We start from the raw sequence: 18362 nt of genomic DNA on the forward strand, positions 1-18362 counted from the left end.
TGACACATAAAGAGTTAATGTGGAGCACAGTACAAATTTGCCTAGATAGTGCACACATAACCAACACAGGGATCAGTGTAGTGGTGGACAGAGCTATGTGTCAATGCAAGGATGGTGACAACTCTGAGCTTGGACCTTTAATGTACCAATGTAAATATTTTCTAGTAGTTAGTAAGTACTACCTAACATTGCAAATGAAACAACTCAAAGCCTTACAAAACCTCTGTAGAAGAAAATTAAAATCCTGGAAAACTGAAGAAAAAATTGAAGGAGAATTCTGACCTGAAGAAAATCGCAAGAAGGGAAGGCACAGCAGGAAATCACCAGAGAAAAACTTCAAAGAAAGGCCTGGAAGCTGAAGACAGAAAGTAAATTTCTCACTGCAGCAAAAGCCTTCATATGATCCCATGGATGTCCAGCTTCAATACCCACAATACGCAGAGCTCACAGAACTAGCAGGAGAGGGTGAAGTATATAAAGGGTTAAAGTGAGACTGACTACACTACTTCCCACACAATGATGTAAGAGAACAGTGTCATGTTTGACAGAGCCATGTGTAGAAGCAAGCATGGAGACATCTCCTGACTTGAACATTTACTGGACCTATGTCAGTAGTTTCTAGTGGTTAATAAATGCTTACTGTTCAACTACCTAACACTACGAATGCATTAATATGACCTGTTGAACGATGTCCAGCACCTTACAATATAGCGCATGGAACCAACAAGTAAAAGCAGGATCAGTCTTAGTTGTAATGTCAGAGAGTCTCCCACCATTCACTGAGTAAACCCATACAGAACTGGCCACTTGGGTAAATTGTTGGCAAGTGTGGGACTGTGCTGCAGCAAGAATCTGTAACTCTGGGAAACACAAGGTAAGAGTCAGGCAAGAAAATTATTATTTATGGCATGATGATGGCCTTTTCTGAATATAAGCTATTTATCTAATTTTAGAAAACTCAGCAAAACAATCTTACTCCCAAGAAATTTGGATCATTTGTCTTTGGCAATTCTTTCTATAAATACAACTTAGAAGTGGCCATACATACTGAGGCACCACTCTGCACTGTCATCACCAGTATCTTCATGGACATTTTCTTTGGATACTCATTCTGCTTCATCTCATTGATTTGCCTGTGTACAGATCAAACAGCTGGGATTAATATCTCAACACATAACCTGCTACCCACATCTTGACATCTGGACAATCTGCTTTGATCTTGCACAACAAAACAAGCAGTAAGACAAGGTATTCTACAGGTAAATAAGTAATTGTTTCTTCCAACTTTCTTCTCTCTTCTCCTTGACTCCCTCAATGGGTACAGTTTCATTGATATTAGACTTGCTCCAGTACTTTAGCCAATTAGCCATTCTTCATGCATTGACAGTCAATGCCGAAGGGCCATTTGTCTCCAGCATGAGAGGCAAAAATATCACCCACTAATTAGCAGATGTCCATATGAATTTTCCAGTCCCTGAAATATAATAGAAACCCTGGCTGATATTTCTAGCTTCATGTCAAATGTGCTTCAGTTGAGACCATTGCAGATCTGGGATTAAACTTGGGACTTTCTTTCCCCTACTGAACGATCAAACTTTAAAAAGAGACTAAATACAAAAAGTGAAGAGAATTTACATTACATTATTCACATCTCACTATTTAATTTTTTGAGCTTGATTCTCTGTTACTCCATAACGTTATAATGCAGCAGTTATCAATATGATACTAACAGTATTTGAGCACAATTTTTTTCTTTACATAAACAGAATCACAAGTGGGAAATATAATATTGCACTGATGTTTTTAAAGTATTTATAGTATTTAATAGCTGTCGACTGAATTCCTAGATTGCTATGATATTATACTCTGACTGTTACTTCAGAATTGTATTGTATTTAATTGTGTGTTGTGATGTGCTTTGAGATATCCTGCAGATTGTAAATTTAATTCTTTAATGTAGCAGTTTGGGAAATATAAGGAATACATATCCCACTTTTTAATGGAAATACATGACTGGCCCATTATGTTCATCTTACCTAATCTAATGGATAGGCCACACCGAAAAATCTGGAGTATTCATTTTAAAGTACGTAAGGTCAATTTTCCTCCTTCATTTCAGGTGTTTGGTCACTATGGGCATTCCATTTGGCATTTTAACAGTACAAGGGCTTTACAGAGAAAGAACATCAAAAGCAGGGGAGAGTTGTACTTGATACGAGTTGGCACAAGTGGTGTACTATCCACCACTACAGGTTTTTCATAGCAGGCACAATGATAATGGAAATGGCAATGTGCCTAAAGGAGGTGATGTTGAGCAGAGAGGCTATAACAAAGCTGTGTAATCTCTGTCAATTAGATCATGGTATAATATGACCACAGACTGTCAGCATGGTCCTCAGTTTTTATATGTTGAGCTCTTTTCAGGCTAACACTGAAGATACCTTCAGTGACAGCGTTTCTGTGCATGGATATCAAGGGAATCAGAGATATAACTTTTGGGAAATGGAACACCTTCATTATTTTTGCCACTGAACAACAGAAGCAATATGATAGGATAACATAATTTTCTAGAACTGCTAGCTTTCCCGGAAAATAACTGCTTTCACATATTTCACCAATTCAGGACTCTCTACACAATGTTATGCTGTATATGACTCCTTAGTGAGGTACAATATGAAATGATCAGTACATAACAATGCAGTCACTGCCTGTTTTCCTGGAAGCCCCCAATATGTCTTCATTTTAAATCAATCAACTGTGCAGCCAAACTTCAAGAGCAAGGAAAACGGAGACCCAGACCCAGACCAGAGTATCAGTTTCCCACCTTCCACACTACTGTAATTTTTGGATTATTCCTGAGTAAAACACGAACAGCAGTTTTAAAGTTTTGATCATTTTAAAGTGACCACTCCCAAAAAAGGATGGGAATATAGAGGCTGAATGAGAGCAGGTTAGGGTCAGATTGTGATGGCCTCTACAACTGAATAGCCAGTTGTCAGCTTCAGCAACTGAATAGCCACTGTCTAAACTCACTCATGAAGAATGCCCCCATGGTGAGGTAGCAGAGAGTGGCCAACACCAGTGGAATTCTACCCCACTTCAAAAAAAATAAAGAATGTTAATGTCCATTTTCTGGTGTTTTAGTCAGGATCACATCACAGAGACACCACTCTGCACCGCGTGAAGTGTTACATATACTATGGCTTAAAGAAGAATTTAACTTCTTACCATTGCAGTGCTGAAAGCCATTTTTCCTTTGCTTCTGTAGAACTGAAAGATATTTAGCAAAGATTAGGTAAATTTTTGATATATTGTGTTAAAGTCTTTCCCTATGCACCCTCCCACAAAATTTAAGCAGGAAGTTTCAAAATGATCTTTCACCTAAAAGTGATCACACAGTTGGTTGTGGGCCATCCGATGACAAAAGAATTTTCTGGAGTTGTCTTCCTCTCACATACTTCATCAATACAGAAGGCTGTCCACATTTCACACAACCTGACCTGGTTCTTCAGCTTGAAGTTTGTTGATGACCTGTGCAGTATTGAGGAAAGGATTGGAACATTCGATCAGCTTTCCTGCAAATCATGACTCTGCTGCAAAGTGTTGCGTGGACATCAGGTGAAAGGTAGGATTGGCTCTGAAAAGCTTAAGTTCAAGTTTATTTATTAGTGTCATAAGTAAGTTTTCATTAACACTGCAATGAAGTTACTGTGAATATCCCCCAGTCACCACACTCCGGTGCCTGCTCGGGTACACTGAGGGAGAATTTAGCATGGCCAATGCACCTAATCAGTACGTCTTTCGGACTGTGGGAGGAAACAGGAGCACCTGGAGGAAACCCACGCAAGCACGGGCATTACATGCAGACTCAGCAGAGACAATGGGCCAAACCAGGACCTGAACTTGGGTCCCTGACGCTGGGAGGCAGCAGTGCCACCATGCCACTGTATCATGTGTGAATGTCAGGTGAAAGTCAGGCTTGGCTGTGATGCTTACACAGCTGAATAGCCAGGGAGAGTGGTGGTAATGGTGGTGGTTCTAGCATGAATTGTATAGGTTCACACACGAGGAATTGCCAGCTGGGGGAGGTAATGGAGAGCTGCCAATTCTTGTAGCCTCACCAGGCATCAGTGCCTCAGGAAAAGGAATAATTGTGGTATAAATATGGATATTTCCAGCTATCCAGTTTTCACCAAGCTGTTTGGAAGTTTTAGATCATGGAGAGTGTCCTCTTCTGAGCATCTATGTCTTACAGGCCTCACATACCATATGAATTTGTGTATGAGTAATCAATGTTTGCATCTAATTCATGGTGAAGCTTGCATCTAATGTTATACATGAGTCAGCTCCAGGTGCGGCAGTACATTTGGTGAATATAATTGCAACATTTTATAAGGACACGGCATCAGAAGTTACAGTTGGAAGTGGCAGTGATATACCCAAAGAAAGGAGCGAGAGACTATATCATATATGGTATTGTAGAAATATTGTGCTGAGGTTTGCTGCTATCTTTATGGGTTAAGTTATGGCATGATAGTACGTGCTTAAGAAAAATGTATGCGTCAATTTTTACATTCCCCATTATGTTGTATAGATGCAACATTAAACAAAAATGACATTGTTGACAAGAAGCTTACCGAACGAATAAGATGCACTGCCAGGATGGGTTTCCCTTTGCTGTTTAGGTTATTAATTATGTAAGTTGGATTGCACAATACATTCAGTTCCTGCTTCCACAATATCATTCATAGAATGACAAACTGGGAATTTTAGACAATGAGAGTCAGTAATTGTGTAAATGGCTAATCAATGCTAACTGTTTTAAATGTATAACTTTTTTCATCCTTTCCTAGGATGAGAGTATCGATGGCAAGGCTAGCACTTGTGGTTCATTTCTAATTACTATTGACACTGAGCTGCCTTCTTGAACCACTGCAATCCATCTGATGTAGTTTCACCCACAGCAGGATTTTCCCCATGCCACTCCGCCATCTGAAGAGTCAGCAGGGAACGCATCCTCACTGATACTGGCTGCCCCATTGCCATTTAAAGCTCCAAAGAGCGTTAATAGCCTGGAGACCAGAATTCTGCCCCTCGTTCAGGAGGATGTTCTGCCTCAGAGAACTATCAGTCAATCAGATAGGCCGGCAGCTCTGTACTGCCTGCAGTATCAGTAGCAGCAGTGGCCAGGACTGGGACTACATGTACTCCCCATATTCTAAGTCCCAGAGTTGAGGACCAGGTAAGTGCAGGGGGTCTTACTGCAGCAAAGGGAGGTGAAGTGTGGGGAATTGGGAGGGAGGAAGGTGTAGGTGTCTTGATAGAGGCCAACAGGGAGGGAACACTCATGGGTGCCAGACCTTATGGAATTTGTGCACTGGGGGAAGGAGGCCATTAAGATACGTGAACCCTCACCTCTCCTGCCCAAGACCCAAGCAGTGTACATTGCCAGGTTTCACCCCAACCCTGAAATCCTCCTGTTAGCCTCAACATTGAGGCTGGGTGGAAAACGGTCCTCAAATATTTATTAATTGCCCTTGACTGGCTGTAATAGCTGGTCAGATTTTGGAATTCTGCAGCAAATAATACATCTCCTGATTCCCCAAAATCTGTCAGTCATCAACGAGGCATAAGTCAGGAGTATGATAGAATACCCTCCACTTACCTGGATATGCGAGACTCTAACAATGTATAACATATAATAAGAGCTTTGGAAAGGGTCAACTGGACTCGAAATGTCAGCTCTTTTCTCTCCTTACAGATGCTGCCAGACCTGTTGAGATTCTCTTTTGGTCTCAGATTCCAGCTTCTGCAGTAATTTGCTTCTGCCACCTAGAAAGACCAAGTCCCTTCCAATTCACACACCATTCTGACTTGGAATAATATCGTTCCAGTTGTTGGGTCAAATCCTGAAACTGCACCATGTGGACTGCAATGGTTCAAGATGATGGCTTACTGCCACCTTCTCAAGGGAAATTAGGAAAGGGCAATAAACACTGGTCTTACCAGCACAATTGCATTGCTGCCTCACAGCACCAGGGAGCTGGGTTCGATTCCCAGCTTGGGTCACTGTCTGTGTGGAGTTTGCACATTCTCCCTGTGTCTGCATGGCTTTCCTCCGGGTGCTCCGTTTACCTCCCACAGTCCAAAGATGTGGTGGTTAGGTGGATTGGCAATGCTAACTTTGCCCTCTGTGTACCCGAGCAGGCGCCGGAGTGTGGTGACTAGGGAATTTTCACAATAGCTTCATTGTAAGCCTACTTGTGACTAACAAATAAACTTCTTGTATATATACTCACCAACAGTTTATAAACTAAAGACTCTCTTGTAATAGAGGGAGAATATTTTGGAGAATCACAGTTTGCTGTATGGGTGAAAAAATCAACAGAAGAGAGCCTGACAATAGCTTACCTTAGGTAGGGTAAAACTATATAATTTGAGATGTTATCAATTGGAAATAATGTACATGAAATGCTTACTTTGATTTTGTAATCACCAAGACATCACTGAAGAGGAAGATGTGGCGCTCTTGTGTCTGCAGTCCAGTTGTGAGCTGGACTCGTTCATCCATTATAAAGGCTGTAGTGGGGCTGCTGAAGGCCCGAACAAGAGATTTGCTGTCAGGAGATGTAGGGGGGATCAGACCATCTCTGTGCAGAAAAACAGGTAGTCATAAAATGATCCAGATTGTAGAAAAATGAATGAAATTAAACATTTGTTCTTAAAGATTTTTGGCTCTTGTCAACTTATCCATCAAGAAAGTGTGATATACTTTTTTATCTCATTGTCAAATCAGTGTTTTGTTTCTAAAATGCCTTGGAATATTTCATGAAATGCAAGGCACATTATAAATGTAAATTGAATTAGAGGCAGTCCTCGATTTTGTGACGTTGGAGTTACAATGAATGGTACTTCCAATGTTTATAAATTGACACCTTCCATTTTCGACCTTACAACACTGGTTTCACCTTTACAATGCCACGCCAGTGAATTGTTGGCCTTTACTAATCGTTCCACCTATCACAGCCTCAGGAAGGGCAAATTACTTCTCAGGTAAAGTATACAAGTGTACCATATCAGTGTTTTTTAAAGCATAAACATGTTATATCATGGGAAATATACTACTGTAAGAGAATCATACTGAAGCAAGATCTCAAAAACTTTTCACTGTTCGGTGAAAATAGGGTATTGTGCCTTGGTTCAGGAACTAATTCATTTACAACATTATTCCAATGCGTGAACTGGTTACAACTTATGAAGTTTCAACTTACAATGTGGTTTTCGGGAACCTATTGTGTCATATGTCTAAGGGCTGCCTGTATTCACTTTTTTTTGGGCTACAATCCTATCCCTGTCTTGAAGGCAACACCAAGGAACGCTGCAGCACAGAGTCATTGCCAGTATCTGTGGTTTGCCATGTTTTAATCATGGCACTATAGACAGTAATCAAGTAAAGTGCAGGAACTTGCTCACAAGGGGAGTGAAAAACAATCATAGGATTATTCCTTGAATTAGATTCAATGAATCAATACCCAGTAATCCCACCCACCTGTATGCAAAATTAAAAATATAACACTGGTGTTTAGTAGGTAACACATTCCCTAAAATACAGTTGTGACAACACTTCAAAAGCACTTCATTGGTTGTAAAAAGCTTTGCAATGTCTGGTGATTGTGAAAAGCACTATGTACATGTGAGTCTTTTCCATCTTCTCAAATTAGCATTAGCACTGCTGCCTCACAGTGCCAGGACCCGTGTTAGATTCCCAGTTTGGGTCACTGTCTGTGCAGAGTCTGTGTTTTTTCCCCGTGTCTGTGTGAGTTTCCTCCGAGTGCTCTAGTTTCCTCCCACAGTCTGAAAGACATGCTGGTTGGGTGTATTGGCCATGCTAAATTCTCCCTCAGTGTACGTGAACAGGCACCAGAGTGTGGCAACTAGGGGATTTTCACAGTAACTTCTTTGCAATGTTAATGTAGGCCACTTGTGACGCTAATAAATAAAAAAAATTCCAAAGATATCTGGGTGAGGTTGCTTGGTCATGCTAAAATACCAATAAATAAACTTTAAATTGCTCCTTAGTATCAAGGAGATTAGCAGGGTAAATACATGGGGTTACAGGGATAGGGCCTGGGCAGGACTGTTTTCGGTGCAGACTTGATGGGCCGAATGGCCTCCTTTGCACTGTAGGATTTTATGATTCCATGATTGTATTCTATGAAGAACAAATCTCTTTTAAAAAATAGTTGATTCAGATTTAACGGCCTATTTTGAAGAAATAGGAGATATTTATTGAGATGGGGACTGCAAGATTTCACAGTATTAATAGGTCTGCTTGGTTTTGTTTCAAAGGAAGTAAGGGAAGGAATTCGTGTTCCTTAAAACAGATCATCAGTTGTTGTGTAGTAGGGGGGAAGGTGGGCTGAATTTTATGATAAAATATGAATTTTAAAAGGCCAGGTTTGAGTTAAATGATCTATTTCAGTCCAGGTTTCTCCAATTCTAAAAATGGTGGAACACCAAAGCGGGAACTTCTGCTTTGCATTTGACCAGCTCTAATCTTGATGCAGATACTGGGATAATCTATGGAAAATGCTCCATCCCTCCTACATTAAAATCCTTCATTAGAGAATGCATTTCTCCTCAACAATTTTACCTTGTGGACTGAAACTGCCACTGGGATAACAAAAAATACAGCACCCACTTGTCAAAGCTATTCTGAAAGCCTTCCTTAAAAATATCTATTTGGTTGAGTGGCGGGTTCCCCAGTTCTGTATGTGGCCATATCAACAGTTTTCGAATGTTGCACTTGTACTGTCACATTTACTCCTAACTGACAAGATCAGATACCTACGTACACTTACCTCAAACACATATTCAAGTTTACTAACATTATCATCTCTAAACTTCCAAAGAATGCATGAGTTCATGGAATTAGCCATTTCAATCACCATTGCGATATGACAAGTGACTGACAGACTTGATGGGATGATTGTCATTTCCAGTATAAGTCAAGCCGGCTGCAAGTGGAGACGTGTGCTGTGGATGACCTGTAAGCAAGTTACTAATTAGGAAGGCTAAAAATCTGGCAGCTGCCTTCTACATAAAGGCTTCCTGCCATACTTTATAGGGGAGGTGATTTTTATGATGGTAGGTAGTGGACTACAAGATTATAGAGCAGCAAAGCAAGGTGACTTTGACCTGGAGTTTGAAGTCTTTTCATGTCTTTGGGGAAGTGTTAATTAATCAATTGGGCAACAGAAATGAAAGCTTGTTCCTGTTAGATATGCGACATGTGCCAAGACAAATTAATCAGTAGGCATAAGGAGAGGTGGCAAATTCTGCCACTGACGTCAGCAATGTTCCCAGGGCCTGGCTGCTGTGCAAGAAAAAATATGATGATCTGATCAGAACTGCCAAGGTAAGATTTGCCTTCACATCATTGTGATGGGTAATACACACCCATCATTTAGTTTTAGTACCGGCAAATCTTTCTTTTGCTGCCTTCAATGGCTCTCAGGTAAGCAAAAACACTTCACTACAATCTCTTTCTGCATGCACAGGTTCAAGCCACATGACAGCACCGTAACCTGCAAGTTCCCCTCCTTCACACACCATCCTGACCTGGCTTTGGTTGACTGTCTGTGTGGAGTTCTCCACATGTCTGTGTGGGTTTCCTCCAGGTGCTTCACCTTCCTCCTGGAGTCCAAAGACTTGCAGGTTAGATAGATTGGCCATGCTAAATTGCTCCTTAGTGTAGGTTAGGGGGATTAAGGGAATGTGAGGGGTTAAAAGCTTGGGTAAGACACTCTGTTGGAGCATTGCTGCAGACTCATTGGGTCAAATGGCTCCCTTCTGCACTGTAGGGATTCTATTCTATTTGAAAGAGACTTCTGGTTAGGCATGCGATGGAAAGGTAATTGCAGCCTCTATTATCACTATTTATATAAAAATGCATATTGTTGGGGAGAATTTCTTTCTCTCAAAAGGTTGTGTGACTATGGCACTCTGCCTCAGAAGATGGTGAAAGTGAGGCCATTGAATATTGTTAAGGTGGCAGTAGATAGATTCTTATTAGGCAAGTCTTATTCATTTGTGGGACATGGGTGTCACTGGCTGGCTAGCATTTATTGTCCATCCCTTGTTGCCCTTGGAAGGCAGTTGAGAGTTAACCACATTGTTGTGGCTCTGGAGACACATGTAGCAAGGACCAGATAAGGACAGCAGATTTCCTTCCCTTAAGGGACATTAGTGAATCAAGTGAATTAAAGGTCATCAGGGATAGATGGGAATGTAGAATTTGAAACACAAACTGATCAGCCATGACCTTATTGAATGGCAGAACAGGCTCAAGGGGCTGAATGGCCTGCACCTGCTCCTATTTCATATGTTAATATTTGCCACAGCAATATGGACTCCTGTGGGGTCTGGCTGCCTCAGTTGGTTTGATGGTTGTTGTGGATTAGGTTGGTGCCAACAGCATGTGGTTTGATCCCTGTTCCAGTTGAGATAGATTCAGTGCTGAGGGTCAGACCTGTTTTTGCGCTGTGAAATGATGAAGACTGCTAGTAATGAAAGGCTAATTTTTTTTTTTGGTCACAGTTTTTGTGCAAAATTTGAACTGGCTCTTCTAATTAAAACTATTTGGGTAAAATGCCAGACCTTGTAAAAGTTACTGATTACCAATAATGGCTCTTGCAGTTTTCCCGTGCGTCAGTACAGCATCAAATCACTGACAGTGAGAGGCTAAACCTGCTTTTAGGTTGCATAAATTCTGGCTTCTGTAAACAGATCAGGAGCAAGAAAATTCCACTAATGCTCTTGTAGACTAAGCCAAACTGACAACAATTAATTATAGAAGCAATATATCAAAGCAGCTGTTTAGACTTTTCAGTCGTAGTTTCCAGGATGGAAAGAAGGTTTGCACAGCCATTTGCCAAATAAAGGCAAGAATTTCTGAGAAAGCAGTGATGGCTGAAAGCTCCCTCTCAGCTTCAGTGGCTGGGAAGATTGCAGAACTACTGAGCATGTGTGGTACATTCCAGAGGGAGCAGGGGTTCAGAGATTGATGCATTTTAAAGCAGGGGGACAGCTTCGTATAAACTGCACCCGTCAATGAATTACAGCTTTCAATTACGTTACGCATGCACACAATGCTTTTGCCATGTACATTATAACAATTGTTTATGCATACGTGTGGCTCAGTAGAATACCGGATTGATATTAGATAGCTTTGTGGGTATCAATTGTTTCTTTATAGGGAGAAGCTCTCTGAAGGATCATTAGAATACAAAATAAACCTTTCACAGTTCAAAGAGCTATTTTATGTCAAAACATGACAGCCGATTCAGATATATCACAGAATCACAGAACTGTTACAATGCAGGAGGCCATTCAGTCCATCGTGTCTACACCGGCTCTCTGAATAAGCATTATGACTTAGTGCCATTCTCCAGTCTTTTCCCTGTCACTCTGCATATTGTTTCTATTCAAATAATCATCCAATGCCCTCTTCAATGCTGCAATGCCTCCGTCACACCTCCCGGCAGTGCTTTCCAGACCTGAATCACTCATTGCATGAAATTTCTTTCCTCTCACTTTTGCTTCTTTTGCAAATCACTATAACTCTGTGCCCCCCTTGTTCTAACAGGTAACATGAGGTTAGCCAAGCAACCTAAAAACAAAATTTATATTTTATCAGAGTAATCAAAACACTCACTTCAATCATGACATCTATTTGTTTCTAATAGATATTTCAGATTTTAAGGATAAAACAAAAATAATTTTACTCTTGAATTGAGTATCACAGGGAAGGCCCATGATAGAATTCATGTAGTTTTCCTATATTGTCCTTAAATTTTATTGCTTGTTCCTTTCCTGACAGCACAAGGTTGGATTATATACTGAGGGCAGGTGGCCATACCCCAGTGAAAATTTTGTAGGTAAGCCCACCTCCACTTCACCTGTTTAATCTGCTTTAAATTTTCAGCTGATGGGTCCTTTAATTGGAATGAGGCAGTACTTCCATTCATCCCCAAGAAGTAGTTCTGCCTCATGGAGCTGCTGGCCAACTGGAGGCCAACAGCTCTGAGCCACACCAGGATTGGTTCCATTGGCAGTATTGCAAGAAGTAGTGGAACCATGGATGCTGCCAAACATAGATCAATCCAGGATCTCAACCGGGTTTAGTTGACAGACCACAGTGAAGGGTATGATATGATGTTGGACAGGGCCAGAGGGGATGGTGGACATAGGGAGGCAAAACTGCTTGGTGTGGGGTTGGGAGGGAGTGGGGGTTGGAAAGGCCTCTGATTGGCACAGAGGGCTGAGGAAGGAAGCATTCCCTCCCCCCCACCACACCCCTTTACTGCAGCAGCCAGCAAGGCTAGACAACTCGTTGGGCATTGGTCTCTCCCATTGCCCATTAAATCAGGACAGAGCTTCAATTGGGCCATGGGCAGGTAGGCCACCTGATGCCTCCCCCAATCTGTAGAATTGTAGGACATGGGGTGGTCGATATCATGGCACCCTAATTAACAGGAATTCATACTAATTCATACCAGTTCTCCATACTAATAAATGCGCCAACACATCCCTACTCAGTGTCAACTTAATGCTAACATTTATATTTATTCATGAAATGTGAATGCTGTTGACTGGGCCTGCAACTAATGCCCAAATTTCAACAAACATTACTGTGGATCTAGAGTCACACGTATGCCGGGAAGGTAGATTTCCTTCCCTAAAGAGCATTAGTGAACCAGTTGGGTTTTTACAACAATCAATGGTTTCTTGGTCATCATTAGGCTTTTTTAATTCCAGATATTTATAGAATTCAAATGTCACCAAGTATCATAGTGGGATTTGAACTCAGGTCCCCCGATCATGCCCTGGGTCTCTGGATTGCCAGTCTTGTGGCAATACCACTACACCATTGCTGCATAACAACCCACTCACCATTCTTGCCTCTACACCCTTCATGCAAACCACTCAATATCTATCTTGGGCAGACCTCAAGAGCCATATTGAGATTAAATAAAAACCAAAATATCTATTTACATGATTTTCTGGGCTCAATATTCAATTCAGTAACTTCAGACCATGGACTCTGTCCTCCACTTTGAATTTTGTTCTCCTCAAGTGCCAGTCTGTACTTTGGCCTCATGCGTTTTGCTTTCAGATAATACTGACTTTCATCCTGCTATGAACATCTACTCTGGACCAAAGATTTAGACTTGAACCTTATTATTAACACTCCCTTTGACTTGTGTTCCATGACATCTTTGTCATTTAATCTCTCCCGCCCTCTAATCTATTCCTAACTTTTTACTTTACTCCACTTGCTCTTTTCAATGGCATAAAATCCTTCACATTTCTACCTCTCTTCAGTACTGAGAAAGAGTTATATTGGATTTGAAACACCAGACTTGCTGTGTTTTTCAAGCATTTTCCATTTTATTTAGATTTCCAATATCTGCAATAATTTGTTCCTATTACCTAAATATTAATTACAGTCTTCACTGTATTAAAATAAAACTCCCATTAATGAAAGCCCATTCGAAACCTCTAAATAAATTTAAATGCTTAATCCCTTCTAAAAACATCTATTCATAACACCACACCAAAAAGAGCTAGTCCATTAGTAATATCTTTAAGCTGTCAATAACACTTTGAACAAGGGAAACCCACCACTGAAATTATTATAGCTTGTGGAAAACAGCCAAGCATTCACAATAATAAAATGATAACTCTTGGGGAATTGTCAACAAACAACAATTCATAGAATCTCCACAGTACACAAATGCAGTCAGCGAACAGAATAAAATCAATAGCTAATAAACATACTTTCAGTAATATTTATCTGAACTGTTTATTGTTGAGTGATTTGAGTGGGTCCAATTGATTATGTCAATCAAATAGACACTTAAAGGTATAATGATTAAACTGGTGTTTCACAATATTAGTGAGGTAGGCTTTATCATACGTATATATGAAATTACTCAATCCAATATTTTAGCATTTGTTAAACAGGCAACTCTGTCTTTAAGATTTTGAAGGAATTCAAGATAAGTGCGATATCTAATATCACATTATATGATTTTGTTCACTTAAAACAGAAATATTGCCATGTTATTATTTTCAAATAGGTTGATACTGTTTCCCAGATTTTTACTCCTTGACATATATGTTTGATGAATTTGCAATAGTAAATCACATGATTCCTGTGAAGCAATATTTTTTGATTACATAAAAAATTATCAGGAATAATAAAATAGGTTGGATATTCATTATTGGGGGTCAATGTCCCTAAGATTGCTGCATTGAAATACATCATAACATTCCTCTAAGCGCTTTGAATCTTTGTCCAAGTGAGGAATATTTACTGCTTTGTGTCAGTTGAATTTTCATCAATGTAGAATTAAAGTTCATAAACTTCATTTGGAGGAATCTATGCTTTTTGGAAGTTTTCTTTACCTGGGCTGGGATTCCCCAATCTCATTTGCCCTGCTACAGCTGCCATACGAATGGAGAATTTGGCGCTCAGCCAAAACTTCATTCACTGACCAAGAAAGACCTAGCCACAGGCAAGGTCAGGAAATTCCAGCTCTGGTCCAGAATACCAAAATTAGAAAATGAACAAATTATAAAATTCCTACAGTGCAGAAGGAGACCATTTGCCCCATCTAGTCTGCACTGACAATCCAACCAGGCCTTATCCCTATTAATCTACGTATTTACCCTGCTAGCCACCCCCCAACATTAAGGGGTAATTTAAAATGGCCAATCAACCCAACCTGCACATTTTGGAGTATGGGAGGAAACTGGAGTATCTGGAGGAAATCCACATAGACTTGGGGAGAACATGCAAACGCCATGCATTCACCTGAGGCCAGAATTGAACCTGGGTCCCTGGCGTTGTGAGGCACTGTGTCACCGTGCTGCCCCAATAGTGGGCTTCTCTTCAAACTCACCTGACACCACGCCCACATCTCCACTTTGCTGCTAAAATATAATCTTGAGTGTCCCATCCTGCACAGAATTAAGTCTCACAGGCTAGACCTTTCCTGTTTTCCACAGAATTCACATGACAGAACCAGGCCATTTTGCCCAACAAATTTATTGACTGCATAAACCTTGTCCCATTCTATTTCCTTAATCTCGTCCTTAACACTATTTATGCTGACTTAGCCAGGTAACATTCACCCCAGCTAACGAGAAAAAAATCGGTGTGTGTCACTAATTTAGCAACTTTTATTGATAGGTGAGGAGATTGACCACAATGCTTACCATGTTAAAATTTCCCAAGGAGCCCAGTCTCTCACCACAGCCACTGCTGACCTGCTGAGCATTTCCAACACTTCCTGTTTCATTTATGCTAAAATAGCCTCCTGATGCTGTCTGGGTTTATTTATGAAGAATGTGCACCAGGTACTGAAGGTCTGCTTGGCATCAGTAAAATCATTGTCCAGCAAGAACAAGTAAGGTCAGGACCCAAGTGGCGAGAATTGGGTACAAATTAAAATTCATTCTCGCAGTTAATTTTCAAAATATTTTGCAGCCATTTGTGTAAATTTAGATACTGCGGATGCTGGAATCTGAAAAAGAAGCAGAAAATGCCGGAAAATCTCAGCGGGTCTGACAGCATCTATGGAGAGAGAATAGAGCCAATGAGTCAAAATGTTGTCTCTGCTCTCTCATCACAGATACTGCCAGATCTGCTAGTATTTTCCAGCATTTTCTGTATTTATGTAAATGTAGAACCTTCTCTCACAGTCAATGATGTGTTTTTTGCTTAATGTGTCAGCACAAGCTGCTAAGGTTGCTATCAACACCTTGTTTAAAACAAAAACCTGAAAATCTTCAAAGGCTGCGGCTGCTGTGTTAACGTGTGAAAGAGAAAACCTTGGTAAAGTTTTTAGTTCCCGATGCAGCAGGCCCGCTTTCACTTGCAGCTTTATTGATTTCACATTCTTTGGTTTCGAGACTTTTCTGTGAAACGTGTTGTCTGTTTTATCTGGTATTCTACACCATTGACTCAATCACATCAGTAAAATCACTCAAATGTTTTCCATACTTTAGTTATGAAGAAAGTAATGCTCTCACCTGGATGGTGTTCTTGACTTGCTGAGTGCTTTACTAATGGCCATTGTGGGTGCGGAGCGTCTTCTCTCCACTGCAGCTTTCATCCTCTGTGTGAGAAAAGGATAACAATCATCACATTTCCTCGGCTTTTTAAGGTTAGATCTGTAGTCCAAGGGATAAAATCCCTGCACCATGTGCTTCTCCTCATTGTATTAGCCTTATCCTAAATCCAGTTATTTCTATGAAATCGAAAATGCCGCAATATATAAATAGAAGCAGGAAAGGCAGAATCGGTCTATGAAATATGTGGCACAGTACATTTTCATTAAGGATACAATTAATGTATTGGCTATCTGATGAATGATTATCAACCTGAAATAGTAACTATTTCTCTCTCCACAGATGCAGCCTGTATAGGATATAGGCATCATTGGACAGGCAGGCATTTATGGACAGACTTAATTGCACTTCAGACATTTGTGGTAAACTACCTTCTTGAACAACTACAGTCCATGTTGTTAGAATGTAACCGGTGACAACTTGGTATTGGATTTAATGTGACCTATGATAACAAGCTGTAAGGGTCAGTTGACCCAATAAATCATGGAACCAATTACAAAGTAATGTAATAATCAGCTGACCAGTTGACTCACTATAAATAAGAATCTGTTTGGAAATGTGGGGAGCTTGGATTGGCCCTGGACGAGACCCCAAGTTTGGAGTAATGATGTTTCTTTATTAAACCTTTTCCTTGATTTGTAAGCTGGAGTAAATTTTGTTCTACTTTTATTGTCTGCATTTGAAGAGTTCCTTCTGATGGAACACATGCGGCGTGAGTACACCTACAGTACCACTAAGGAAGAAATTCCAGAATTTTGGCCCACTGGACAGTAAAGGAACATAGATGATATTCCCAAATCAGGAGGGTGTGTAATTTGGAGGGAAACTTGCAGGTCTTAGTGTTCCCATGCAGAGGATGTCATTGGTCTTCTAGGTGGTAGACATTGTGGGTTTGGAAAGTGCTGTTAAAAGAGTTATAGATGCAGTATAACATGAATAATTGTGAAATTATCCACTTCGGTAGAAAAAGCAGAATGGCAGACTATTATTTAAATGCTGATAGATTGGGAAATGTTGATGTACAAAAGGACTTAGGTGTCTTGTTGCACCAATCATTGAAAATAAACTTGCAGGTACAAAATGCAGTTAAGAAGGCAAATAGTGTGTTGATCTTCATTGCAAAAGGGCTTGAGTACAGGAGTAAGGATGTCTTACTGCAGCCATACAGTGTTTTCATGAGATCACATCTGGAATATTGTGTGCAGTTTTGGTCTCCTTGCCAAAGAGGGAATGCAATGAAGATTCAACAGACTGATTACTGGAACGGCAGGATTGTTGCACAAGGAAAGATTGAGTCAGCTAGGCCTGTACTCAATGGAGTTTAGAAGAATGACAGAGGCCCTCATCGAATCATATAAAATTCTGACAGAACTGGACAGACTGGAAGCATGAATGTTATCACCTCTGGCTGTAGGAGCGGGGTCTAGAACATAGGGTCCCAGTCTCAGGATACAGGGTAGGTCATTTAGGACTGAGATAAGGAGAAACATCTTCATTAGAGGGTGAAGAACCTGTGGAATTCTCTACCACAATAGATAATCACAGTCACTGAATGTATTTAAGAAGGAAACAGATAGATTTCCAGACTCTAACAGCTACAAGGGATTGGGGAAAGTATGGGAGTATGGATTGCGATAGAGAATCAGCCATGATCAAATTGAATGATGGAGCAGGCTCAAAGGGCTGAATTACTTAATCGTGTTCCTATTTTTCTATATTTCTATTGGTGAGTTACCACAGTAATGGCAGATGGCAACAACTGCTGCCACGATGCACCAATGGCAGTAGGAGTGAATATTTAAAGTGGTGGATACTGATCAAAGAAGCTACTTACTTCTGGGTAGTATTGAACTTCTTGAGTGTTGTTGGAGTAGCACCGACTCAGGGAAAAAAATTATTTCAGATTCCCAGCATCTGCAGTATTTTGCTTCTGAATGAGTATCAATTTTTTAATTTTTATGAACTTGAACTGTTTTAAGGACTATAGAGATATCCTGAGGTCTCTTAATAACTTTTGCACTGCAATTTTTGTCTATATCTTTTGATTAAGACAGAATACAAGTGGAGACTCAATACATGCAATATTTATCTAATGGTTGGCTGATCTCTATTCTTCAGTATACTTTGGTTAAGTGGAATGGACTTTACTGTAAATCATCTGT

At 40.4% G+C, this 18362-nt stretch overlaps 1 protein-coding gene across 1 annotated transcript in view; it reads right to left on the reverse strand.

Moving 5' to 3' along the window:
- The window catches only part of arhgap20b (Rho GTPase activating protein 20b), a 92479-nt gene that overhangs the window by 32861 nt on the left and 41256 nt on the right, over nt 1-18362 (reverse strand). The window contains exons 2-6 of the mRNA XM_080188209.1: nt 16102-16187; nt 6480-6650; nt 3382-3531; nt 3229-3270; nt 1049-1133 (exon numbers count right to left, since the gene is read on the reverse strand). Of these exons, the coding sequence (XP_080044335.1) occupies nt 1049-1133; nt 3229-3270; nt 3382-3531; nt 6480-6650; nt 16102-16187 (534 nt within the window). The remainder of the gene's footprint in view (nt 1-1048; nt 1134-3228; nt 3271-3381; nt 3532-6479; nt 6651-16101; nt 16188-18362) is intronic.

This window comes from Carcharhinus amblyrhynchos, chromosome 4 (genome assembly GCF_965287045.1).
Source record: "Carcharhinus amblyrhynchos chromosome 4, sCarAmb.v2.hapA, whole genome shotgun sequence".
NCBI classification, from domain to species: Eukaryota; Metazoa; Chordata; class Chondrichthyes; order Carcharhiniformes; family Carcharhinidae; genus Carcharhinus; species Carcharhinus amblyrhynchos.